Here is a 26143-nt window from a genome sequence, read left to right as displayed (position 1 = left end):
ATTACAATAATAATGATAATAATAATAATGAATTCTTATTAATCGCACCTTTTCACAAGAGCTCATGGCGATGGATCTACAATAGCAAAACACACACACACACACAGACATGCGCACACACATGCACACATCGTAAAATCCAATTATACAGTGAAAGAAAGCAACTATCCTGGAGCCCAACAATACACATATACAATACTTGTTTGACATTAAACATTAACCCTTTTCACAGTGGGTTCCCCTTATTGCAACATCCTGCGTAGATATTGTATTTTATCAACCATCATCCAATGCATTTGTGTAGCTACCATGATTTTGTCCATGCTCCTCATGAAAGCATCCATTCCTTTGCGCCTTTCTCCCATCAAAATCAATATTACTTGTACATAAAAGCAGAGACTTGAGGAAATGTCCAAAACATTGCAGCCCCAAAGCACAAGCAGTAGCACAGCAATGTGTCGTTTAGCGTTTCAACAACTGAAGAGGCCAAATAACAATCGTTGTGTGAATGCTGTCCTTTATTGAGCCCGAAGTGGACTCAGGGAAGACGTAGCAAAGTCTTTGGGCTGAACATGTAGTGCTAACACTTCATGCGGTTTGCTTTGTGAAGTAGATTTTGTGAAGTCAACTTTGCCCAATTAATAGACTTAGCAAAGTAGGTTTTTCATATAAAATTCAGTGCCAAAGCTTCGTGCAGTGAGATTCACAAAGTAGACTCTGCGAAGTAAACTTTGCTCCATTAATAGACTTCGCAAAGACTTTTTACATAAAATTCATTGCGAAAACTTCATGCAGTGAGCTATATGAAGTCAACTTTGCCAAGTTAATATCAGGCTTTACTGACCATAGAATCTCTTGGTGTTGTCGTCAGCGTCTCCGATGTCCCAGTCACGCGAGTCTCCCTCGCCCTCGCTCATGCTGGTGTTGGCGCCGTACGTAGTCTGCAAAACAAGAGGGAGAAAGTCCCAGGTAAGCAAGGGAAACTTAACACTTAGAAATGGTCATTATTCCTTCATTCAAGACCTTGCAACTTCCTGATGAGTTATACGTCAAGGCAAGGAAATGAGCATGCACACTTGTAGTCGTGTGTACACACACACACACACACACACACACACAAATGCGCATGCACACTAAATGTATGCACTTGTAACACAGACGAGTCCAAGGATCTACAGGTGACTGATGATGGGTCAGTCAGACGACTGAGTGAGGAAACATAGTGAGAGAGGCTACTGTCCAGGTATACAGGAAGGACACTGTCATCTGAGTTGTGTGTGTGTGTGTGTGTGTGTGTGTGTGTGTGTGTGTGCGTGTGTGTGTGCGCATGCGTGTGTGTGTGTGTGCGCGCGCATGCATATGTGCATGCGTGTTTGTGTGTGTGCGTGCATGCATATGGGTATGTGTGTGCTTGAGTGTGTGTGCATGCATGCATGCATGCATGTGCGTGCGCATGAGCGTGCATGCATGTGTGTATTCGTGCATGTCAATGGGGAGGAAAGGATGACCTACCTCCTGCCTTTGATGACTGATGATGGGTCGGTCAGAGTTGGGGGACATAGGTGAGACAGGTGACACAGGTGAGTGTCCAGGTATTTGCTGAGCAAGGTCCACCTGCTGACCCGAGTCCAGGTCTGTCTGCAGGTACGTTCCCCCCTTGCGGGCGTTCTCCGCTTCATCTGCACATCAAGCAATCATGCAGTGTCTTCACTTTGACATCATGGAAGGATGAACGCTGCTTGTTCATTTCCAAGCTTCTTTGTCTCTCAGGTACCTTGAGACTGGTTCTGCAGAGCTCTCACTTACTGTTGTTTATATGGAGAGCGCTTACGTCCCTTTGTTATTTCATTTTTGATGTCATAGTCATAAAACTAATACTACAAGCTATTCATTTCAAGTAAATAAATTTTGTGTTTATTAGTTGCCTGCACTGAAGCAGATACACATTTTTTTTAAAACAACACACACACCGCATAAGATAACAATAACTTAACGCTAAACACAATTTCTGTTCTGAACCCACAAATTGGCTATATCAACACTTAGAATCAGTTACTTTTTAAAACGTTGCACTTTACTGATACCATTCTGAGAACCAATACAGTGATTAACATTTTGTTTCTACGGCAACCATGAGTAAAAAACACTACTCACCAAAAGCGGCAGCCAGCTGCGTGCCGGAGGAGGACCGTCTGATGGTGCTCATTTGCTGTGAGAGTTTCTCCCCTTTTTGGGACAGACCCTGCAGCATGTTCTGCACTCGCGCCAGCTCTCTCTCCATCTTCTGCTTATTGTTCGCATTCTCTGTTGCCTGTGGAACAATCATGTCAACTCATGAATACAGTGGAACCTATCTCTAACGACCACCCAAGGGACCAATCAAAAGTGATTGTTCGAGACATGTGATCACTATGGAAGGTGAATTACATTGGAAAAAAAAATCTGTCGCGGATCTGTTTGGGTCAGGTCTCAGTAAGCAGGTGGTCGTGATGGAGGGGTGGTCGCCAGGGGAGGTTTATCTGTACAAGTATCTCCCTCGCTGGTTAGTTGATACCCATGTGTTTTTGAAATTTTGGGAATTTTGTTATTTTGTTGTTGTCGTTTTATTAGACTGCACAGAGCTCATCTGCTTTTCCTGTAAGTAACATGAAAATGCAGGGATAGCACGGCATGGCGCAGAAATAAAAGAAGCTAACGGGTTGGAGGGTTCCAGACCTCCCCCCCTCCCCCTCCAACACACACACCCACCCCATGCAGCAGAGAAATTTCTGTAATTTGAACATGAAAAATGGACTATTGTCTGAGTTTAAGATTGACAGAAAAAGCTATTTAAGCGAAGATCTGTATACAAATCCCATTCCTGAAAATGATACCGAAAACACCAATGATGACGAGGACGGGAAACGTACCAAAGAAGGAGCACTCTTGCTGCGTTTGAGCTCCCCGTGAACCTTGGTCCTCAGTAGCGACACCTCGTGTTCAATCTTGTTGTTCTCCACTGTCGTCTCTTCCAGCGCCTGAAACAAAACAAACGACACTACGTTAATACAACTTTCGACGGGCGCTGTGGCGGGGTGGTAAGACGTCGGCCTCGTAATCGGAAGGTCGAGGGTTCGAATCCCGGCCGCGGCCGCCTGGTGGGTTAAGAGTGGAGATTTTTCCGATCTCCCAGGTCAACTTGTGTGCAGACCTGCTAGTGACTTATCCCCCTTCGTGTGTACACGCAACCACAAGACCAAGTGCGCACGGAAAAGATCCTGTAATCCATGTCAGAGTTCGGTGGGTTATGGAAACACGAAAATACCCAGCATGCTTCCTCCGAAAGCGGCGTGTGGCTGCCTAAATGGCGGGGTAAAAACGGTCATACACGTAAAATTCCACTCGTGTAAAAACACGAGTGTACATGGGAGTTTCAGCCCACGAACGCAGAAGAAGAATACAACTTTCAAGATGTAAAACAATGAACCAAGTCTCCAATAAGTGAACACTTAACGTTTGTTTTCAGCGCCTTTCACAAAACAAATGACAATATGATAAAAATAACTTTCTACTGTAGTGAATCAAAAGTATTCAAGATGAGGTACACTGAATCTAAGTCTTCAAGAAGCAAACACTGAATATTTGTTTTCAGGATGTAGAACAATTAACCAGAGTTTTCAAGAAGCGAACACTGAACGTTTGTTTTCAAGAAGTAGAACAATAAACCTTTATTTTTAAGAAACTGTCTGGTGAAATTCATCGATTTTTAGAGGTCTTAAAAAGGGGGTTCCCCTGTACCTTGGATGCCTCGGCCAAGTCCTGAGTGACCCTGGACAGTTCTTTCTCCACGGACGCCTGTTGTTGCTGCAGTCTGCGTACATCCCTGGGACTCTCCTGGTACTCTCGCATCTGTCTGGTGATGCCATGCAGGGCTTTCTCCAGCAGTTCCTGCAAAGCAAACCAACATGTGAGTCACTGTAGTCTACACCCAGGGAATCCCTTCAAGGAAGAGCGAGTTTCAAGGAAATAAATAACACCCGGGATCCAGGGGGCCACGTGGGTGGCGGTATGGGGAAAACGCCCCCAGAAGCTGAAGCAATTTGGCCTTGTAGATATGAACTAAACCCCCTCTGGTGAAAGATATATACTGTGTATACGTACAGAGAAAAACACTATTTTGTCCCTCTCACCTTGGTTAAAGCCATATGTACTCGATGACTATACACGCTAATTGCTTTACCAACAGCTGGAGACATGCTAAATTAAGTTCCCTGCAAGATATTGTGGTCTAGGACCCCTTAAATGTTGAGATATTTGAATTTTTATTTTGATCTAGATCGTCCTATTTATAGATTTGCCAACAGAGGAAACGTTGACGCAAGGGAAATAACTCCGCGTCTTTGTTGACATCCTCACTTTTTCAGAGGCTAGAACAAGCTGTAATGCATGTATATGGTCCACGCATTGCGACATATCGTCATTATATGGCCTTATGATGCATTTGACATCGATTGTGGGCAAACTACACATCGTAAACACGGGAGCGAGTTAGTAAGCCTTTAAACTATCATTTTTTGCGTGCAGTCTTTTTCAAAAGTTTTTGTTGCTTTCGCGGAAATCCGCAAAATCATGGAGATTTGGATTGCCTGACACCAAACCACACATTGGGGGGCCGGGTATTAAATTCAGTTGGTAGAGCACTAGACTTGTGATCCTTGGGTCAAGGGAGGAAATCCAGGTGGGGGCGGACATGGGTCAACTTTATCTGCAAACTCAGAGCCGGTATCCATGTCCCACCCTCATGTAACCACTGTGGCACGTAAAAGACCTCGGTCAGTGTGACATAAGTGCAGCGTGACTCTTGTTGCTGCTAGCTTTCCACTGGGAATTTCTCATGAACATTAACGTATAACACACACACACACACACACACACACACACACACACACCCACCCACCCACCCACCCACCCTCACACACACACACACACACACACACACACACACACACACACACACACACACACACACACACACACCCAGACCTCCCCCACCCCCCCCCCAAAAAAAAAAAAAAAAGATTTTTTTTTTTCTTAAATCAAAAACTTGAAACCTAAAAAGACAATAATACTGACCCTGTCCTCCCTGAAGCTAGCGACTTTGAAGCTTTGTTCCTGCAGCAGTCGCTCCAACTGGTTCAGCCGGTCAACCTTCTCCTGTGCAATGACAAACAAAACACAGTCAGGTTCATGCACTTGTCTACATATCGCGAGTATATATATCTACTATATTGCGAAACGCATATATATCTTGGTCTGATTCTGTGGACCCCAAAGATGGCGATATAGTGGAAGTCTTACTGTATCACCCTCAAACAGTGCTTTTATCCATTACCAATATCAGCTTAAAAATACATAGCATCACAACCTCACAACGCTGTTGGCACCAGTTAAGAGTGGATGAAGTGTTCAAGCAACTTTAGTGTAATTTTAGAGGGTCCAAAGACCAGTAGGTTCATATTCATGAAGGCACATTCTAGCCGACATAGGATCTTTGGAACGTTCATTTCAATGTAACGACAACTTTTGGAAATTCTCTGAGCGCTTAATTCACTGAAACATGGTCATATCGGTTACATCAACTCTGTAAATTTGCGTCAGTACAAATCTGGCAGAATACTTTCTGAAGACAGTACTGACGGTACGCATGGTCACAGATATATGAAGTGTGTCCCGGGACCTGGTCTTTTCAGAATATTTTCTGAAGACAGTACCGACGGTACGCATGGTAACAGATATATGAAGTGTGTCCCGGGACCTGGTCTTTTCAGAATATTTTCTGAAGACAGTACCGACGGTACGCATGGTCACAGATATATGAAGTGTGTCCCGGGACCTGGTCTTTTCAGGTTTCATGCCGCACAGAACCCCATCCATGAATTTCTGGTACATTTTTTCTTCTTCTAGTGCATACAGAACACAGGGACACACAGTTTGTGCAGCCCTGATCAAATAAACAAAAGCTAGCAAACACAAGCGTTTCCTTTTCAAGTGGTATCATGGTATTAGCCGTACTTCTTCTTCTTCTGCCTTCATTGGCTACGACTCCCGACTACACTCAAGTGGGCTTTTATGTGCATGGCCTTTATTTAAATCTTTTAAGCCGGCATACTCTGATGGTGTGTGTGTGTTAATGACTTTAAGTCTCCGTGTGTGTGAATGAGTGTGTGTGCGCCTTGGGTCGCCTGTTGGTGAGACATGTGCGCGTTACAAATATTCGTATTATTATTATTATTATATGAGTGTGCATGAGCTGTTAACGCGAAAGAATGTGTATGAGTGCGCCTTGAGTCGCCTTGTGGTGAGATATGTGCGCGTTTTAAATTCTCGTATTATTATTATTATTATTATTATTCCGGGGGATGCATGCTGGGTGTTTTTATGTTTCTATAAGCAACCAAACTCTGACATGGTGTACAGAATCTTTCGAGTACTTGAATCTTGTGCTTGCACATAAGTTGACCTGGGAGATGGGAAAAATCTCCACCCTTAACCCATCAGGATTTGAACCCTGCACCTTCTACAGAGAAAGCCGACATCCTAACAACTAGGCTACACGCCAGCCTCTTATTGACCATACTATCCCTGCCATCATGGACAACTGACCTCAAGGTCCACTTCAGTGGCGGTAAGCTGCCGGACGTCATTCTCGATGCCTGCAATCACTTTGTCCTCCTGGTGTTGGCGCGAAAACTCCAGCATCTTGCGCGGGGGCTGGTACTGGTCTGGTCGCAGTAAATGCTGCAAAATCACACACGCAATGGAGTTGGTGAGTAATGCAGGAGCAGAAAAAAGAAGAAGAAAAAAAAGTGTGGACAAAAAGAAATCAGCACTGGTCGAAATAAATATTAAAACATTTGCATGACCATTTTTAAGTGAATGCTAACAAAAAGAAGCAAATACACAATAAAGAGATATATACTCTCTCATTAACACACAAACATACGCACACACACACGCACGCACACACACACACACAGTAACACACGCACACACAAACACTAAGCAAGCTGAGACAAACCTTTCATACTCGGCTGACAGAATGAAATTAGGCGACTAAAATCCCAGAATTCCAAGCAACTGACCTTTCTGTACTGAGTGGCCAGCATGAGATTGTCTCCCCCGTAGAGACTGCCCATGGTCACCATGTTGTCCACCAGGTTGATCAGAGGACGATACACCTCCAGCTGCACACACATGTTAAAAGTAAAAATAAAATTTAAAACAATTAATTTTTCACAGCAGGTTTAAATTAAAAAAAAGTTGTATATATCTTATTTTCCTGATACTGAATTCCCTCAAGAAAATGTCGGACTGCGTACCCTGGTGATAGCGTGTAGTGATAGAGTCCTGCTACCCAAGCCCTGAGACTTCACTGTGTGCTTGAAATCTTCATCCACCACCACACGAATCTAGCAGCATTTTACAAACAGTATCACCACCACACACAGCAAACAGCTCAGAGACAAATATGAGACCGGTTTTTTTTCTACCCTCTTCATTCAAAAATAACTCCCTGCAGCATTTTACAAACTTTATCACCACCAAACACAGCAAACAGCTCAGAGATAATTTGAGACTGGTTTTTTTTTTTTTTACCCTCTTCAATAACTCTCTTTAGGTCTGTTAACCTATAACTCCTCTTCTCTCCCCCCCCCCCCTTTTCCCACACCTCATTTGCTCCTATAAAGATTAAGGCTGACCTTCTTGTCGACCTCCTCCATCTGTGACCTGATGTCCACGAAGCTCTGGTGACTCTCTTCCAGGCTACGCTCCAAGCCTCCCACTGAGTCGTTCCGTCTGATCACACACAAAACAACATCGCAAACTTCATTGAAATCTGTAGCTATGTTGAAAGCATATCAACTACAAAACATAGGGTAACAGGTGGAAAGATCTTTGAGAACTGGTAGCACTAACCACTGGTCAATTTTGTTCCCAGTATTTCCCATTAAATACAGGTAAAATACATAACTGTCTGCCTTAAAACAAAATCTGGCGAGAATATCGATACAATCCTTCTTTCTTACAAGTTTCAAGCAGCACCTGCAGTAAAATAATTTTATTAGTTATTCAGCGTTATATTCATTCTGACTGTAGCCTGAAAGACCGTTTAGTCATGAGCTTAATAAACCTGCTTTATACTTTTTAGTATGATAAACAGAAATCCAATAGTAACCCTTCTGTACAAAATTTCAAAATCTCAAGGGAAAGAACAGGCATTAAAGAACCTGAAATCTCCATTTCACTGAAATTACTAATTTAATAAGGGCAAAGCTGTGGTTAACACCTACTTTTTAGTGCTGATTTTGACTAACAAAAAAAACTTCAGCTGAGGCTTTGACATTTAAAGATTTTTAGAAAATCATAAATTTGTGTAAAAATGTCAAGTCTAAAAGACTTACTGTCTGCGATATTCTCTCTCTGCGGGCCTCTTCTTGCCCAGCGACTCCCTGTAAAAATCTCTGGCTTTCTCCAGCGCCGCCTGGTTCCTTCGCAGTTGGATCAACAGTAGCACTAGCTCGTCATGCTGTGCAAACAATAGAACAAAATTAGAAAACTGAAGAAATTCTTGTCAAAATATATTGACATTTTTTTCATTTGTTAAATTATTTTGTTTAAAGAAGATGCATGCGAGTGCATATTTCAACATGACTACGCTTATATAAATGAAAGAGGGAAAGTGAAATGGTTGACTGCTCTCTTGTCAGTAGCTAGGACAATTAATATGCGACTGAATAGAACAAAGGTCAGCCTTCCAAGCAGTTTAGTTTTGTCACACCAATATGCCTATTTTTTTGTTATAGCTTGCACAACATCATTTTTCAGTACTGTGTTAAAAACAGAAGAAACCAGCAACAACAACACAAACACCAACACCAATACCAACAACACGTACTGTTTTTCCGATGAGGTCGCCAGCAGAAATGCTCATTCGCAGCCTTGTTCCATTCAACGGGTATTTCTTCTTCAGCTTGGTTTCCTTCAAAGGAAAAGAAAAGATGGTTAGGTTAGTCTTCGTATTGTACATGTATTTTTTCCCCCGAAATTGGCGTATGCTGCCTGTAAAATGGCGGGGTAAAAACGGTCATACACGTAAAAATCCCTTGTGCAAAAACATGAGTGAACGTGGGAGTTTCAGCCCATGAACCAATATAAAATGCTGTTTCTGGTCAAAAATACAAATAACATATCATGTGATATTTTGTTCACAACTGGGAACTATGGAATACTTTCTTCAAATCACTGAAAACATTGCAATCATTTCGGCAGATTTGGCAAACTTTTTTTGCAGTAGGAAAAAGATCTGCCAAAACTTTCAAGGCATTTTCTGAAGCAAACAAATCCTATTACATCCCTGCATGCTTTTACTCATGGATATTCCAACAAATAAATGTTTCTCTTCTGCCAAGCCATTGGCTCTTCTAAAGTGGTGTTCACATGGCAGACTTTGTACCAACTTTCCCCCAACTTTCAAACGATATTAGTAGGCGCCAAGTCATCAAAATTGCTGCCCATGTGAAGATTCTCACCAGACTTAAAGGCCAGAGCAGCTATCGGAGCTACCTCCTAATGTGGTAAGAGCAGTTTGGCTAGAGCTAACCAATCAGTAAGCGCCAAAAGAAAAGTCTGCGCAAAAGCTTTGCCAAGTCGCGGCAAAGTCGAGCAGTGCTCAAATAAGTTTTGGAGTCGTTGCTGAATCTGGCCTAAATCGTACCTAAATCGCTGGGGCCGTTCACATGGCAAACTTTTTGCCGACTTGGCCTAGACGACTCGTGAGCGATTTTCAAACGTCAAAAGTTGGGGAAAAGTTGGTTGCAAGTCTGCAATGTGAACGGCATTTAACTTAGCTCCAGCAGCCCTCTCTTACACAGCACTCTCTCTGCTTACCAGGACTTCAGCTTCAGGCATATCTGGCTCCTCTCTCACGGTCTGTATGGGACGTCTGTTCATGCCGTCCCTCGCTGTCAACACACAACAAACAAATTGCCTTTAGATTTAAAAACACACAACACGTGCAGCTGTTCATGTCAAAAGCATTGCAATATTACGTACAAATCTCTGTACATTCTTCACAGTTCATTCCATGATGATCACAAAAGAAGAGTACAGTACATGCATTTTAGGGTCAGTTTTGGAAATTCTTTAACATTAAAACTAATATGGTCCAAACACCCATTTTGGGGTCCTGTTTCTCCCTTCAACATCCCCTTAGTGATGAAAAACTGTGTGCCTTCGGCTAACATGGAAATAGACCTCAGCAATGTCAAGAATCTGCGAAATGGCTGCGATCTGCTGGCCGATGTGAATGCGTGATGTATTGTGTAAAAAAATTCCATCTCACACGGCATAAATAAATCCCTGCGCCTTGAATATGTGCGCGATATAAATTGCATAAAAAACAAAAATTTAAAAAAAAATCCCTGCGCTTAGAACTGTACCCACGGAATACGCGCGATATAAGCCTCATATTGATTGATTGATTGATTGATTGATTGATTGATTGAAGAATCTGCACTTTTTCCTTCTTCATCTTATTCTATCTCCATTTCCGGAGAGAGAAATCAATCATGCACATGGTTGCCACACGTAGATTCAGATGTTCAGAAATAACTCTGTCTGATTTTCATGGGTAACGTGGAAGTGGTGTATTTTTTGTCTTACTTCTTCTTCTTCTTCTTCTGCGTTCGTGGGCTGAAACTCCCACGTACACTCGTGTTTTTTCACGAGTGGAATTTTACGTGTATGACCGTTTTTACTGGCCATTTAGGCAGCCTGGCATATGCCGCTTTCGGAGGAAGCATGCTGGGTATTTTTGTGTTTCCATAACCCACCGAACTCTGACATGGATTACAGGATCTTTTCCGTGCGCACTTGGTCTTGTGCTTGCGTGCACACACGAAGGGGGATAAGCCACTAGCAGGTCTGCACATAAGTTGACCTGGGAGATCGGAAAAATCTCCACACTTAACCCACCAGGCGGCCGCGGCCGGGATTCGAACCCTCGACCTTCCGATTAAGAGGCCGTCGACGTCTTACCACCCCGCCACAGCGCCCGTCGTCTTACTAATTTCAAGGAAAAGAAACTCTTCCACAGCACCTACAAACGTCATTACCGAACATCGTCGATAAATGTACATGTTTCTAAATTAAGCAGACAAGACATTGCTAAACACATTAAATGTAACGACAAATTAGTCAAGCAATTAATGGCTGGAAACATTCTTCTTTTAGAGTACTGAACAGGAAAATTTGCCACATGAAGTTGTGTCATCCTCACAAAACATATATTTCAACAGAAATGTATTGTACACAAAATCACATACCAAACAAAATCAGACAACGTACTTCAAAAACAGGAAGGAGGGAACCATACAGAAAAAATACTGGGGAAAAAACAGGTTTCAATCCGATACACAGATCTAATAGGGTAAGTATTGAAAAGGATTAAATCCCAAAGCCAGAAGGTCCGGTAAGAAACTAATGATTAAGAAACATTTCAAGAACAGAAATAAACATAGAATTACACTTGAACAAAGGAAAGTTAAAGGTAGTTTCAAGAGTCAATACAACCAAAAATCTTTCTTTCTTTATTTGGTGTTTAACGTCGTTTTCAACCACGAAGGTTATATCGCGACGAGGGAAAGGGGGGAGATGGGATAGGGGAAAGGGGGGAGATGGGATAGAGCCACTTGTTAAGTGTTTCTTGTTCACAAAAGCACTAATCAAAAAATTGCTCCAGGGGCTTGCAACGTAGTACAATATATGACCTTACTGGGAGAATGCAAGTTTCCAGCACAAAGGACTAAACATTTCTTACATACTGCTTGACTAAAATCTTTACAAACATTGACTATATTCTATACAAGAACCATTTAACAAGGGTAATAAGTGAAGAATTTTATGGGTGAGAAAAGGAAAGTAAAAGGACTTTGGGGAGGCAGAAATAAAGAAACAAGAAAAAGATCCTAATTAGGTTCACGGCATCGAGAGTGATGCGACCTTCTCTCAGAAGTTAGTAGAGAAGGCTCCCCCATCCACCACCCGGCGGACGCGCCTCTACGCCAATTAGGGGGCGCGAGGCAACCAAAACTGTGACCTGTACTTTTGTATTTAGCAATAAAACAAAGAGACACAGAAAAACTAAAATACACAAATAATATACAGAAGGAGAAAAAAAAGGTGATTCCAGTAATTCACCAGGGAAAACAAATGTCAGCAGAAATTACAAACAAACCCATTATAAGCAGCAGAACACATTTTGTGATCTACAATATCATCATTAGTTGTCAGTAATTATTACATGTGCTGATTGTTCTCTTTGCCTGCGCGCGTATAGTATGTTGGTTATGATTGGTCATAGTATGTTTGTTTATGTTTGGTCGTTATCTTTGCCTCTGCGTGTATTGTATGTTTGGTCGTTTTCTTTGCCTGTGCATGTATAGTTTGTTGGTTATGTTTGGTCGGTTTCTTTGCCTGTGCGTGTATAGTATGCTTGGTCGATGTATGTATTGTAAAGCGCTAAGAGTAGACATTTTTCTAGAATAGCGCTATAAAAGTTTGCATTATTATTATTATTATTATGCCATTTTCATTTTTCCTCTCTGAAAATCTCAGATCTCCGCAAAACCAAAATTGTGCATGCAAATTTCCTGTGATTTTTTGGGAGCTACTGAAAATATCATTGAGGTCAACCACCAATGCTACTAAGAGACTTTATGTTTATTTGAAGCCATTGAGTGCTCAGGCTAGGTTTGGGGTTGGGAGGAGGGGCGAGTGCGTAGGAAGGGGGGGGGGGGGGTATTCCTAAAGTCTATGTCAGAAAAGTTGCTCATTGATGACCGTAACTCAAGAAAGAACTTCTTCCTGTGTCACCGTTCCAGACAAAACATTGCATGTCATACTTAAACTACAACAAAAACAAAAGTGTTAATGTGTTACCAATATACAGAAGCTATGAGATGCACAATCATATGGACAAAAAAAAGCTAAAAGAAAAAAGGAATACAGTTTTGAACACAATCTTCACTCCAGAGAATAAGATGTCAGATTAAAAATGCCATACACTCATGTATACTGACTGAGAAAAGAAGTTGTGTTGAAATGGAGTACAAGATCCAGAGAATCCAAAGAATCCAAGATGTTACGAACATGATTTTGATTAATTAGGTATAATATAATGTCAAGTGCAAGCACCAATAGATGCTAGGGTTGACAGCCTAAACACCCACGGATTTTTGTCTTGTCACGTTGCACGTGAAGTTTTTGTGAATCCACCCCAACTGGTGGACGGGTGAGCTGTCCCGGTCACTTTTACCTGAATTGTCACAGAGGACGGATGGAAGTTATATAGAGTGAATGACTTGCCGAAGTGAGGTAAATATTCTTTGATGTTGTATAACCGATTTAGTTAGAGTATCGAATTATTAGTAGTGTTTATGTAAACTGGCCAACTCCATACATATGTATATAACATTGCCAGTTTACACGCCAGAGACTTAATATTGTCCTTGTACGTCAGACAAAAGGGAGGAACCAAGAGGAACGAGTCCGGCAACCCCCAACGAGACAGTCTCATTCGGCAGCGGAGAGCATGAGAGCATGACTGTAACATAGCGTTTACGTCTATCCATTGTCACGGGTCGTCATAGTTACCAACATGTCTTCTGTCACCGTCTTCATCTCTGTCATCTACAATTGGTCCTCGTAAACATGAGTATAATCGCCATTATGCAGACCGTCTTCATCTTTACCCTGTGTCATTCGTCATCGTCGTCGTCATCTTTACCCTGTGTCATTCGTCGTCGTCGTCGTCATCTTTACCCTGTGTCATTCGTCGTCGTCGTCGTCATCTTTACCCTGTGTCATTCGTCGTCGTCCTCTTTACCCTGTGTCATTCGTCGTCGTCATCTTTACCCTGTGTCATTCGTCGTCGTCGTCATCATCTTTACCCTGTGTCATTCGTCGTCGTCGTCGTCATCTTTACCCTGTGTCATTCGTCGTCGTCGTCGTCATCTTTACCCTGTGTCATTCGTCGTCGTCGTCTTCATCTTTACCCTGTGTCATTCGTCATCGTCATCATCATCATGGAAGACTTAAATGTGGTAACGTGAGAAAGTGAAGTATGCATGTGTGTGCGAGTAAAGGCCAGTTAGATAATTGATTCGTTGTGTGACCAGAATTGATAGTTGAATATTTTGCGTGTTGGCATTGGATGTACATGTATGTGCATGCATTGTGTAGTATTTGGATGCAAAGGACGAAAGTAAATTGTTAAACTGTTTTTCCCTTCTTGATTATTGTTATGAGTGAGGTCGAACCTGGAATAGAGAGTATGAGTGATTTGTGAGTACATCATACGTAAATTTATAAAACCCATTCGTAACACAAGAATCCGAGAGGGGTGCACACGGAGAGGTCAAATCCTGTGTTAAAGGGAGTGTCACCAACCTACATGCATTTCTTTCTTGCTTTCTTTATGTATTACCAGCAAAAATTGTATCTCTCTTTTGCATGCAATACATGTACCAACTTTACTTCTACAGAAACACTGATGAGAAACATTACTGGTTTAGACTTGCATTTCACCTGCTACCCTATTAACACATTACACTTTACAAATTGTGCTCTGTATCAGCCAAGAATTTGCCCGGAAAGTCAATGGGCCAGGATGCATAGACCGCTTTTTATAAACGTCATGCGTTTCAGACTAAAATGTTCACCCACTGGCAGTGCATGCAACGATCCACCTACAAGATGGAATAATGAATCCCCCACACAGTACCACACTGACAATAACATCAGCACATCTAGCCTGCTCGCCTAAACCAAGTTCTGATCAGAAATAAGCAACTGCAATAAGTTTACCAGAGGTAAAAGTGAGTAAACACATAATTAGCACTGTTCTAATTCTTAAAAAAAGTCTTACTTTTAAATTTAATCAAATTTTTCAAATATTAAAAAGAAGAACTATGTTTCTCCCATCCTATCTCTCTACATGAGTAATGCTTGGTGACAGCTCCCAGTGAGCAGAGCAGAGTACCAACAGTGCCAGCAGAGAACGGAGAAGAGGGAAAGGATTCAAGTCTGCATCAGGCTACAGTACAGAGCAGCCCCACGACCTCAGCTAACCTTTCAGTTTTGCATACACCCCATCGTCCAAGTCTTCTCTCAGTTCTTTGTCCATCCGATTTCTAGGCGTCAAATCCTCTCCATCTGACGCAGTACCGTCACGATGGGGAAGGGGGAATACAGGATGATCCTCCGGAACGAAAAACGGATGTGAACTGAGACTGGTAGGTGTAGGAACGTCCAGTTGTCTGGCGGTTGTTAGTTCCTGTCTCGGCCACGACTGCAGAAACGGCTCTTCGATTCTTGAGTCGTCCATGGGTATTGTACTTCCCTGAGCTGTCGTTAAAACAAGACCCTCCATAGTTGTCAACAGGAAGCAATTAGTTCTCGCTGGTTTCACAGGCGCAAACTTTGCTCGCAGTTCCTGCAGCAGTTCTTCATTGGCTGAGTTGTGTTTCGGGATTTTCTGCTTCTGACCGAGTCCTAAATTTGACACACTTCTCGGTTGCTTATGCCGCTCTGGCCTAGCATCGACAGTAATGTTTCTTCCCGGGTGGGTAGGGCTGAGATAATTTGCCTCATACCATTCCCAGTCCCCAGTGGAACCGTCCAAAGCGTCACCAACCGCGACGCTCCTATGACTCTGATTTCCTGACCTGTCGTTCCCATCTACGTAGCTCCCTTTCTGAACGCGCAGGATGGATTTGAACTTGTAAGATCGGGGCAACGAGTGGTACAGTCTGTTCCCTTGAACGCTCCCCGAGTTGGAAGATGGGGGTCGGAACGCTGACCCTCGCCTATACAACTGGTCAGGGTCACGGTTGATGTGGTGATACGAACCGCTGGGCGAGAGGGTTGTGTTGTGCGACGCCTCCAAATCGTCCTTCCCATAACCACTTAGAGGGTTTCCCCTTCCACTGTTGGCTGCAAACTGCGGCTTCACTGCAGCACCCTGCGTCTGAGCAGAGTGCCGTAACGATGAAAACTGACTGCTCAAGAAATTGCCCATGGAGATTTGACTGTTTGTGGAGTATTCAAAGAAGTTCAGATCGTTTCTAGAAGCGGCTTCAGACTCGGATGAACTGTCCCCTGTCGGGTGGCTTCCGACTTTTCGGAAACTGACTAAAAAGTGTCCTTCACCCAAACTTGTGAAATCCCTGTGCGCTAAGTCTGCTGAAGGTTGCTGTTTGTTGAAACCATCTGTGAATTAGGTTAAATTATAGCAAACCCGGGGGATGAAATACAATCATGCATACCATTTGAAGTAATACAGTGTTTGAAATTTGAGCAGCAAGAAAAATGTAAGCATTTTATTGTGGAACCCCCCTTTTAAGACCTACAAAATAAAAAATAAAAAAATAAAAGGGAGTGAGTCCTAAAATTGAGATAAATTTACAGACCTTGTGAACAGAAAAACTGAACAAAATAAGGTCTTTTTCTTCTTCTGCGTTTGCACGATGCACCAGATAGGTCCAATCACAAATACCTAGCCAATAGTTATACCAAGAGAGTAGACTGCTACTTGATATACAGTAGAATGCAAGATAGAAACCTTTTTCAAGAAAAAGTAAAGCCAACAGTCATATTTCATTGGATGTTTTCAAATAGCAGCATTACAGAGAAGGGTATTTGGTGGATGTACAATATGCCCTGTTAGTATTTTTGATAATTTCAACCAGCTAGGAGGGGAGTTCAGGTTGAGAGAGGAACACAGAAAAAGAAATAAGAGGGAGCAGCGAAGAGTGGGGATGGGAGTGGAGAAGGGGAGAGGGAGGGAGAGGGGAGGAAGAGAAAGAAGTAAATCCAATTAATTTTGTATCATAGTAGGGAGGAGGGAAGATCTAGATAGAAAATAAGTCAGGTTGAAGAATATCACCGGATATTAGCCTGTTTACTCAAGAAGAAGAAGACTTTCGTTTGCGGCCCTAACTTACCCAGACAGTTAATAGACAATATTCTTCTATTTTGTTTGAAGGATATTACAGAACTTACAGCAGACAGACAGGTGATGGATAATACTTGTTTCATACAATGAAGCTGGCCCAAGAGAAACAAGTACATAATTAAATACCACAAACAAACAGACGGACAAACTGACAAACCAAACCCAGACGTCAACCTACCTGCGACAGAACTCTGACGGAACGATTGCACTCGTTCGTACGCTTGACGTAGCGTCTTCGCCTCCGGATCTCCGCCAAACCTCATTTCTGCCGGAACATCCTCCTCCCTCATCGGAACCCCTCCAGGGTTCGGAGCTCCCATCCCAGCATTCTCTGATCTGCGCTCGTCCGCTGAACGACGTTCAAAAGAATCACTGAATCTCCCCGAACCAGAATCCTGTCTGCGACCACCGTCTGAGTAATCGTTGGAAGATCCTCGCTGCGATCTGTTGGAGGTGTTGACAGGATCGTTGTTCCGCATGGCTGAGTTGCTGGCCAGAGAGTTGCGGTCGCTGTACTGCGACAGACGCTTGGCTGGGTCACTGGTGCGAGACTCGTCAAGCTGAAATAACAATAATAATTATAATAATAATATGATGATGATAAAGCATATTCATGTCCTACAGGCAAATGACAGTTTCACCTTTCAAGGACTGGACATATAGAATACCATAGTTTTAGGGATACCGGCACGGTTGGCCTAGTGGCAAGACGTCCGCCCCGTGATCGGGAGGTCGTGAGTTCGAACCCCGGCCGGGTCATACCAAAGACTTTAAAATTGGCAATCTAGTGGCTGCTCCGCCTGGCGTCTGGCATTATGGGGTTAGTGCTAGGACTGGTTGGTCCGGTGTCAAAATAATGTGACTGGGTGAGACATGAAGCCTGTGCTGCGACTTCTGTCTTGTGTGTGGCGCACGTTATATGTCAAAGCAGCAACGCCCTGATATGGCCCTTCGTGGTCGGCTGGGCGTTAAGCAAACAAACAAACAAAAAGTTTTAGGGATGGAAAAAAAAAATTAAAATAAAATAATAGTAGCAGTAGTACATTTATATAGCCCTTCCTTTACAGCATAAAAGGAATGAGAGAAAATTGGGATGGGTTTTGAACACCTGTTGCCAGCAGCTCAGCATAACTGTGTCAAATCCGTTTACATTACCTATGCTAATTATGCGTATGGAATGGCAGTACACTCAATGTACCAGCTGACAACTGATTAAAATTTAAAAGCAGCAATTAGCAAATCAGTCATCTAATTAGCAATTTAGTCATCTCTGTATTTGAAATAGGTCTGAATATATGTCCAAGTGAACACAGAAAAAAAGTCATTTTCCAGTCAAATTTCATCAATCTGTTTTTCATGTTCTCTTCTCAGCTGTGCTGACAAAAGAAAAAGCATGCATTTCTTAAAAACCTAGAATAAGGAACTTTTGTAAACGTTTTGTACAGTCCAGCATGAATTATTTGATATACAACTCAAGACAATGGTTCAATTTACCTGTAAATAAACACTATTTCAGCCTGATAACATAATTCACAAAAACAAAAACACCAAAAAATAGCTCTGGACTCCTTTTCTTCTGTTTTCTTCTTCTTCTTCTCTTTTCATTCTTTTATTTTCTTATTGTGCTTACCCGACTGGCAGTGCCGTCGCGCGGAGGTGTGGGATACTGGAAAAAGGCCGACTGCTGCATTCTTTCTTTGTTCAACTCGTGCGCAGCAATCAGCTTCTCCGCAGTAGCAGGACTCCTTGTATCTGCCAAATCTCGCACAATCTGGTCACGCACTGCTGCAGGGTAAGGGGGCCTCTCTGGCCCGGGAGAAGTCACGTACTGCTGCGCAGCGCTGCGCATCTCCGGCACATTCATGTAGGTGTGGGCGTGAGCGTTGTGTGGGGATGGGAGGTGGGGAGGGGGGTGAACGGAGGAGGGTTCGGGGCGGGCGAGGCTGTTACGACTGGTGTGGTACGGCGGGTAGAGGTTTTGCTTGGAGCCCTGGTTGTCTCTCTCCCTGTCACCGACGTAACCCTGACTGGCCATGCTGTGACGAGAGCTGGCGTAGGACGCTCGGGGGTCGCGGGAAGTGCTCAGGCGGGGGTTGGACCCCGAGGAAAATCTCTCTCCTGGGTTCCCCCCATGAGGGTACTGCGGCGATCTGTCTGGGTAAACTCTGCCAGAATCAACATGGCCTCTGTTGGGATCTGGGTAGTTTCCACCCGGATCCGGATAGCCCTTGTTCGAATCCGGGTAACCTCTGGGAGAGTCACCTTTGCGGTGGGGTTCGAATTCTTGGGGTCCTGATTTGCTTCCTCGCCAACTGTTCCTGTTTGTGTCATGGGGGCTGACATCGTTGTTAGATCGGCCGTGGCTAGGCATGTAGCCTCCGTTCCTGGCAGCTTCCTGGGGTCGGTATGAACCCTGAAAGCTGCCCTGAGACGAGTGCAAATCCTGCGGCGACTGCTGTGTAGATCCTTGACCCTGACCCCCTCGCCTGCCGGGGTCGCTGACCATGGACGACCTTTGCTGAGGGTCGGTGGGTCGCTGATAGGGCTGGAAGCCCCTGTCACGTCCTCCTGACTGCGCCAGGGGAACGAACTCCTGCGGGACTTTCCTCGGGTCGGCCTGCAAGCTGCGCACGCTCCCCCTGGGGTCAAGGTCACTTGGCCGCCCCGGCTGAACCAAGCGAGGGTCAAACGACTGGTACTGGGGTAATTTCCGCAAATCCTGGCGCAGGTTGGGAGACGGAAAGCCCTGGATTTGGTTCACTTCTCGAGGTAAGCTCCGCATGCTTCCTTGAGGATCGTATTCCCCCTGTCGATGCAGAACTCTCGGGTCGTGGCTAGGGTCACGGCTGGGGTCACGGCCGTCCCTGTCAAGGTCAGGCACTGACCTCCAGGTGGGCTGACCTCCCTGAGGTGGTACTGCCCCTCTCCCTGGGAGGGTGTGGTGGTTGGGTTGAGGGTTCTTCCACTGCGGATGGAACTCTGGGTCGGGGCCTTGAGGAGAGCGGTTGGAAGTTTCTGGATTATCTCTCCGCTGGTCGGCATACGGTGGTGACCTCTGCCCCATGCCTGGTTTGATGTTGTTGTTGTTGGCCTCCCGGTAAAACCTGAGAACAAGAAGGAATTGTATAAAAAGATGATGTTGTTCTGAGTTCAATATGCTATATAAGTTTCTAAAAACAAAACATAACTCAACAGTTAAATGGAAAATGTATTTGGGAACAATGCCACTTTAACATTAATTCATTAAATTCAACAATGACAATACAGAAATGTATATATAAATATCAAGACCAATGACAGACAACATTAAAATGTTAGAATTTGCGTATTCAAAACTCAAAACAGCAGGTCAACGCTCATTTTTGGCTCATGTAAGTGTAGCCTATGCGATGCTAACTTTTGTCTGTCTGTGCGTGCGTGCGTGCGTGTGTGTGTGTGTGTGTGTGTGTGTGTGATAGAAACTTTAACATTTCCGAGTCTATGGATAAAGCTCGCATAAGAAGATTACGTCTCGGTCAAAAGTGTTTGACGTGTGTGATAGAAACTTTAACATTTGAAGACGTCACATTATGACGTAAGAGGGTTAGACGTCACGCGAAGGAATTACTGAAAGTCTCGGTCATTGTTATTGTGAGCGGGCCGAGACTAGATGGCAGATCTAGTGTCTCGCTTTCTTGCACAGTTTCACTATGCTTACTGTGGGTGTGTGTGTGTGTGTGTATGTGTGACGGAGTGATTGAGTTTGTGTTACTGTTTGTCGATTTCTTACGTGAGCCTTGAAGGCTTCGCCTCTTGTCTTTCCAAGCACCTAGCCAATTGAACACACTTAACCTCTCCCCCTCCGTCAACAACAGTCCCTCGAATCATTCAAATCTGCACTCAATACATTCCTTTTTTCCAAATAATCCATGCATTCTACACTGCCCACCCCCATCCCACCCTGAATAACTGTACATATTTAATGGTTGATGGTGTGTGTGTGTTAATGACTTTAAGTCTCCGTGTGTGTGAATGAGTGTATGTGCGCCTTGGGTCGCCTGTTGGTGAGACATGTGCGCGTTACAAATATTCGTATTATTATTATTATTATATGAGTGTGCATGAGTTGTTAATGCGAAAGAATGTGTATGAATGCGCCTTGAGTCGCCTTGTGGTGAGATATGTGCGCGTTATAAATTCTCGTATTATTATTATTTAAGTTATTGAGACATCCCAGTGCACTAAGGGATTTATAGAGCAAATCGAGAAAATTCATTATTGAACGAAGCGCATAGCGCTGAGTTCAATAATTATTTTCGAGATTTGCTCTATAAATCCCTTAGTGCACTGGGATTGTTTCAATAACGATATTGTCAGTACCGCCATAGAAAAAAGAAGATTCCAAGCGCACATTTTGCAACGCGCATTTGAATAGGCATAACTGTGTGGTCAGGTCGTGTACAGTAAAGATCTACTTTTGTGTGGGGTGTCTCAAGTGTGTCGTGCTTTCGTCACACGCATTTTAATTTCTGTTGGTAAATTCCAGTGTAGCGTTAATCTGAACAGTGATGATCTTTCAGAGAGACCTCATTTGAACTCGGAGAAAGGGCTGTGCTCTTCATTATTTGCGATTCGAAACCTCCAGTCGAGCTTCGACGGATTGACTGTGCGGAGTGACTCCCCTTGAATTGACTCGAAGCCGCGGGACTCGACGGTTCGCACATTTTCAAAACAAATGTGGCATATTTTCGTGTTGTATCTTCATTCATCGGGGAGTCTGATACTAAATATGAACGGTAAGAATGCTCTGAACCCTACACGTATTATATCCCCATCGTTTTTTCGTTCACATTTGCCCAACATGTTAATTTGCTGAGCGGGGTTTATGTCGTCTGCTAGGGCAATCAAACCACTGCATGCAGTCTGCACTGACTGAGTCTGCACGCACGAGGCACGCTGGTAATAAGTCTTATAATGGTAAGAACGTTCTGAACCCTACACGTTTTCGATTACGATTGTTCTTGCCTTGAAATAATAATTCGGAAACCATTCATTTACTGAACTGATGCAGTCGTATTTCAGTGTAGTCAGTGCGGCTACGTATGACAGAGTCGATCGAGTCAGTCTTCCAAACTGGTCTAGCTGGTACGTTATCGGAATAACACTTGTGTTTTCTGCTAGCGGGTGGGAATTTTATATTAACTCATCATTTGGTAATGTGGATGATAAGCTACATGCCACTAACACGATGAGAAAAATCTATGCAAGTCGGCGAGAATTAGATGAAACCCAGCGGCTTCTATTTTTAGATCAGTGGCAGCCGCACTGTGGCACAGGCACATGCAATCTGTCAGAAAAAAACCACTTCTGCTTTAATTGAGAAGTAGGGAATGTATGGTCATTTGGTATTGTGGAGAATATAAGCTACATGTCAGTAATTAATTCTGAGGATGAGAGCACAGTCTTGCTTAGGTAAAGGGCGTAAGAATACGCTCTGTGGAAAAGTTAGCGCACTCCAAGAGTGCGCTAACAGTTTTAGCGCATCGCCATTAGCCAATCAACTGGTTCACATCAGTCATGTGACACCAGTACTTACTGACAATTATTATTATTCTCAGTCTTCTCTAACACCATTTTGTCAACAGGCTAAAGGTTCAGAACAATAAAAGTAAAGATCTGGACAAGATGCATACACTGACCTCTGTGACCACACACACACACCTGTAAGTTTTTAAGATTTTAGCACCCTAAGTTTTAATATTGTTGTTGTTAACGGTTTTCCGTTTAAAACGTTACCAAACATACCTCGATTTTAAGACTCCCTCTCTCTTTAGACCAGCTTTTCTCAGACTTTTGGAGGTCTAAAAAAGTACTTTCTACTGTAAAGAGTAACTTACCCTGACCCTGTGCTTCCTCGCATGGTTGCAGCCATCTGTAGATTTCCCAGCCAGCTGTCCAGGTCTGTCTGAGTATCAGTGTGGAAGTAAACGGTCTTGGTGTTTTCGTGTTCAACCTGCAATGACAAACAACATCAAATGACAAAGTTGAAGTCCTCTAAACAGAGAAAATAGGAAGTAAAAGCTGCTCTCTGGAATCAGTCTCCTTGCACCTGAGATGATAGATGATTGAAATAAACAAGCAACTTTCATTTTTCAAACAATATACAGTTAAAACAATTAATAAATTAATAGTGTGTACACTTTGTGTCCAAATAAGCTGCACTTGTTCAAAGTTTTTCATTCTCATTTTTTGTTGCATGTATTTACATTTACAGTTTTTACATTTAGTCAAAACTTGACTAAATGTAAAAAGAGTGTTCTGTACACAGCGTTCGAACATCGTTGATTCGAACATGCTTCGAACGCATCCGTTGCACAGTTAATCAAGTTTACCAACACATTTAAAACAAATGCTTCTTTCAATGATTAATGACTAAAACTGAAAAACGGGTGTGTCAAAATACTGGATCGGCTTCGGGATGCAGTTGTGAACTTTTCTCGTCGTATTTTTTTCCACTGACCGTACTGATCGTATTCTAGACAATCAAGCGTACACAATACAGCGAAATGGTGTGGGTTCCCTGGTCTGCTCCACCCTTATTGCACACACGGTTACACTCACCTTGAAAGCAAACTCTTTCTGCACTGGATCTTGAGCGGTACAGCGATTTATTCTGTAGCTTGGCAGCAAGACGGACCCCAGGCTGGCCTTCTCATCATCATCTGCACAATTCCAGACACATTTCACAGATGAACACGCTCAAAAATGTATACAGTTTGGCAGCGGTTTCATCTAAGCCATTAACAAGTGCTCCTTTCTTCTTCCCTCTGACCATATAGCACCAAACCATCCATCATGAATACACACACACACAGTCACCACACCACACACCACACAGACTTTCTTTCTTTCTTTCTTTATTTGGTGTTTAACGTCGTTTTCAACCGTTCAAGGTTATATCGCGACAGACCACACAGACTACACAGACTACACACACACACACACACAGAGTGACACACACACACACACACCAAACCACACCACACACACAGACACACAGACTACACACACACACAGTAGTGACACACACACACACACACACACACAGTGACATACACACACACACACACACACACACACACAATCACACAGACACACACACACACAATCTTTGCCAGAGAATACAATTAAGACCAGCTGACACCATCCCTTAAACAATCCAATGCACAGCTGAGCTTGAAACCAAGATTGCTCAGACTCACTTTTATAGATGTAGAGTGCAAAGTCTGCAAGCACACACCACCTTCTCTTCCATGACTTGGAAATGCCTCCACTTTCCTGAGAAAAATAATTGAAGTTGTGGTTAGCTTCAGAAATTCAATACATGTATTATAATTTCTATCAAACAAAAACTAAAATACAAAAACAAGAAAGGTATGTTCTTGGAATGTTTAATTATTGACAAAACAAAACGTTACGTTCACAGATATATCGACCCAGCGGTCTTTTAAGTACGCAGACAAACACTAATTAGACAAACACTAATTAGACAAACACTAATTAGACAAACACTAATTAGACAAACACTAATTAGACAAACACTAATTAGACAAACACTAATTAGACAAACACTAATTAGACAAACAGTAATTAGACAAACACTAATGAGACAAACACTAATGAGACAAACACTAATTAGACAACACTAATTAGACAAACACTAATTAGACAAACACTAATTAGACAAACACTAATTAGACAAACAGTAATTAGACAAACACTAATTAGACAAACAGTAATTAGACAAACACTAATTAGACAAACACTAATTAGACAAACAGTAATTAGACAAACAGTAATTAGACAAACACTAATTAGACAAACAAAAACCAAAATAATGTCTTCATCCACACAACAACAAACAATCTTTCTCTCCCAAAAATGACAATTGGTACATGAAAGGGCCGTCCTTAATTAAGCCTGAAGTTTTCGCAGCCCTTTTTTCCCCAAAATTCAGTGCAAAATCTTTGTGTTAGAGAGCTTCATGAAGTAGACTGCGTAAAGTCCATTTCACCCAATTAATATCAGGCTAAAGGAATAAACGAGATAAAAAAATCTCCAATAAATCACAAAACTCACCAGTCGGTAAAGAAAGCCTCGCCGCACTACCTGGGCAGTGGGGTTGCGTTTGGCTGAGGGAGCCTTGATACTTCTGAAACACAGACAGCTCTAAGGGTTCATTCCATCAGTCATGTGCCGTTCACATGTCAGAAAGGCATGATTGACATATCATACGTCTACCTGTACAGGGGGCCAGGTGTTGCAGATTGCAGAAATTATCATTAATAGGTTGTGATGGCTGAAAGAATGTGATGCTACAGTAGCGTATTAATTCATCTCTCAGTCTGACAGGCAATCACTGCCTGAATGAAATGTTGAAGGTTTCAATGATCTCTCTTCTTTGATCTCTCAATTCATCCCTCTCTCTCCTCACCTGACCTCACACTCCCCCCCCCCCCCCCCCCAGCTACTCCTCCCCTCCCTACTCCAAGCCTGCCCCCTCTCCTGCAAGAAGATCCATGTACAGAGATTAGGCCAACAAAAAAAAAATAGGTCTGTTTACGGTAACATAGGCCCAAAAAATAGGGTCGGTAGGTCGGGATTTTTTTTCTTTTTTTTTTCCAAAAAACCATATTTTTACGTTATTTTGCCAAAAAAACAAGATTTTTTTTTTTTTCCCCAAATGCCAAAAAAAAGTCTAGGGTTGCGTGAAAAAACTAGGGTCGGTTGGGTTACCGTAAACAGACCTATTTTTTTTTTTTTTTGGCCTTAACAGAGATTGATGTACTAGCATAAAAACCCATCCACTGAGAAGAGCATATACATTGTGCTATGAAATCATATCCACCGAGAAGAACATACTTCAAAGCTTTGTCAGACAAGGATCACCTCCCCTCCTATTCACAGAATTATTGTTTTGGTTATTTACACATTTATAAATGTAACCAAGTGTCGGAACACAACAATCATCCTTGAAGGCGAAGTCCAATCAAACAGGATTGAGAATTTTAGCGCTAATTCCATAGCTCTATAAAAACTGTTACGGTGACA

The 26143-nt window shown here is 42.9% G+C and overlaps 1 protein-coding gene across 1 annotated transcript in view; it reads right to left on the bottom strand.

Annotated features, from left to right (window-relative positions):
* LOC138970754 (uncharacterized) overlaps positions 1-26143 on the bottom strand; it is an 85193-nt gene that overhangs the window by 19910 nt on the left and 39140 nt on the right. Inside the window, exons 6-23 of the mRNA XM_070343251.1 lie at positions 25172-25244; positions 24295-24370; positions 23654-23754; positions 22930-23045; positions 18684-20157; positions 17232-17613; positions 9928-10001; positions 8936-9019; positions 8442-8566; positions 7740-7836; positions 7122-7223; positions 6643-6777; positions 5113-5193; positions 3778-3927; positions 2910-3017; positions 2155-2311; positions 1513-1679; positions 845-941 (exon numbers count right to left, since the gene is read on the bottom strand). Coding sequence (XP_070199352.1) covers positions 845-941; positions 1513-1679; positions 2155-2311; positions 2910-3017; positions 3778-3927; positions 5113-5193; positions 6643-6777; positions 7122-7223; positions 7740-7836; positions 8442-8566; positions 8936-9019; positions 9928-10001; positions 17232-17613; positions 18684-20157; positions 22930-23045; positions 23654-23754; positions 24295-24370; positions 25172-25244 — 3599 coding nt within the window. The remainder of the gene's footprint in view (positions 1-844; positions 942-1512; positions 1680-2154; positions 2312-2909; positions 3018-3777; positions 3928-5112; positions 5194-6642; positions 6778-7121; positions 7224-7739; positions 7837-8441; positions 8567-8935; positions 9020-9927; positions 10002-17231; positions 17614-18683; positions 20158-22929; positions 23046-23653; positions 23755-24294; positions 24371-25171; positions 25245-26143) is intronic.

This window comes from Littorina saxatilis, linkage group LG7 (assembly GCF_037325665.1).
Source record: "Littorina saxatilis isolate snail1 linkage group LG7, US_GU_Lsax_2.0, whole genome shotgun sequence".
NCBI classification, from domain to species: domain Eukaryota; kingdom Metazoa; phylum Mollusca; class Gastropoda; order Littorinimorpha; family Littorinidae; genus Littorina; species Littorina saxatilis.
Note: the sequence above shows the minus strand (reverse complement) of the source record. Positions and strands in the feature narration are given on the sequence as shown.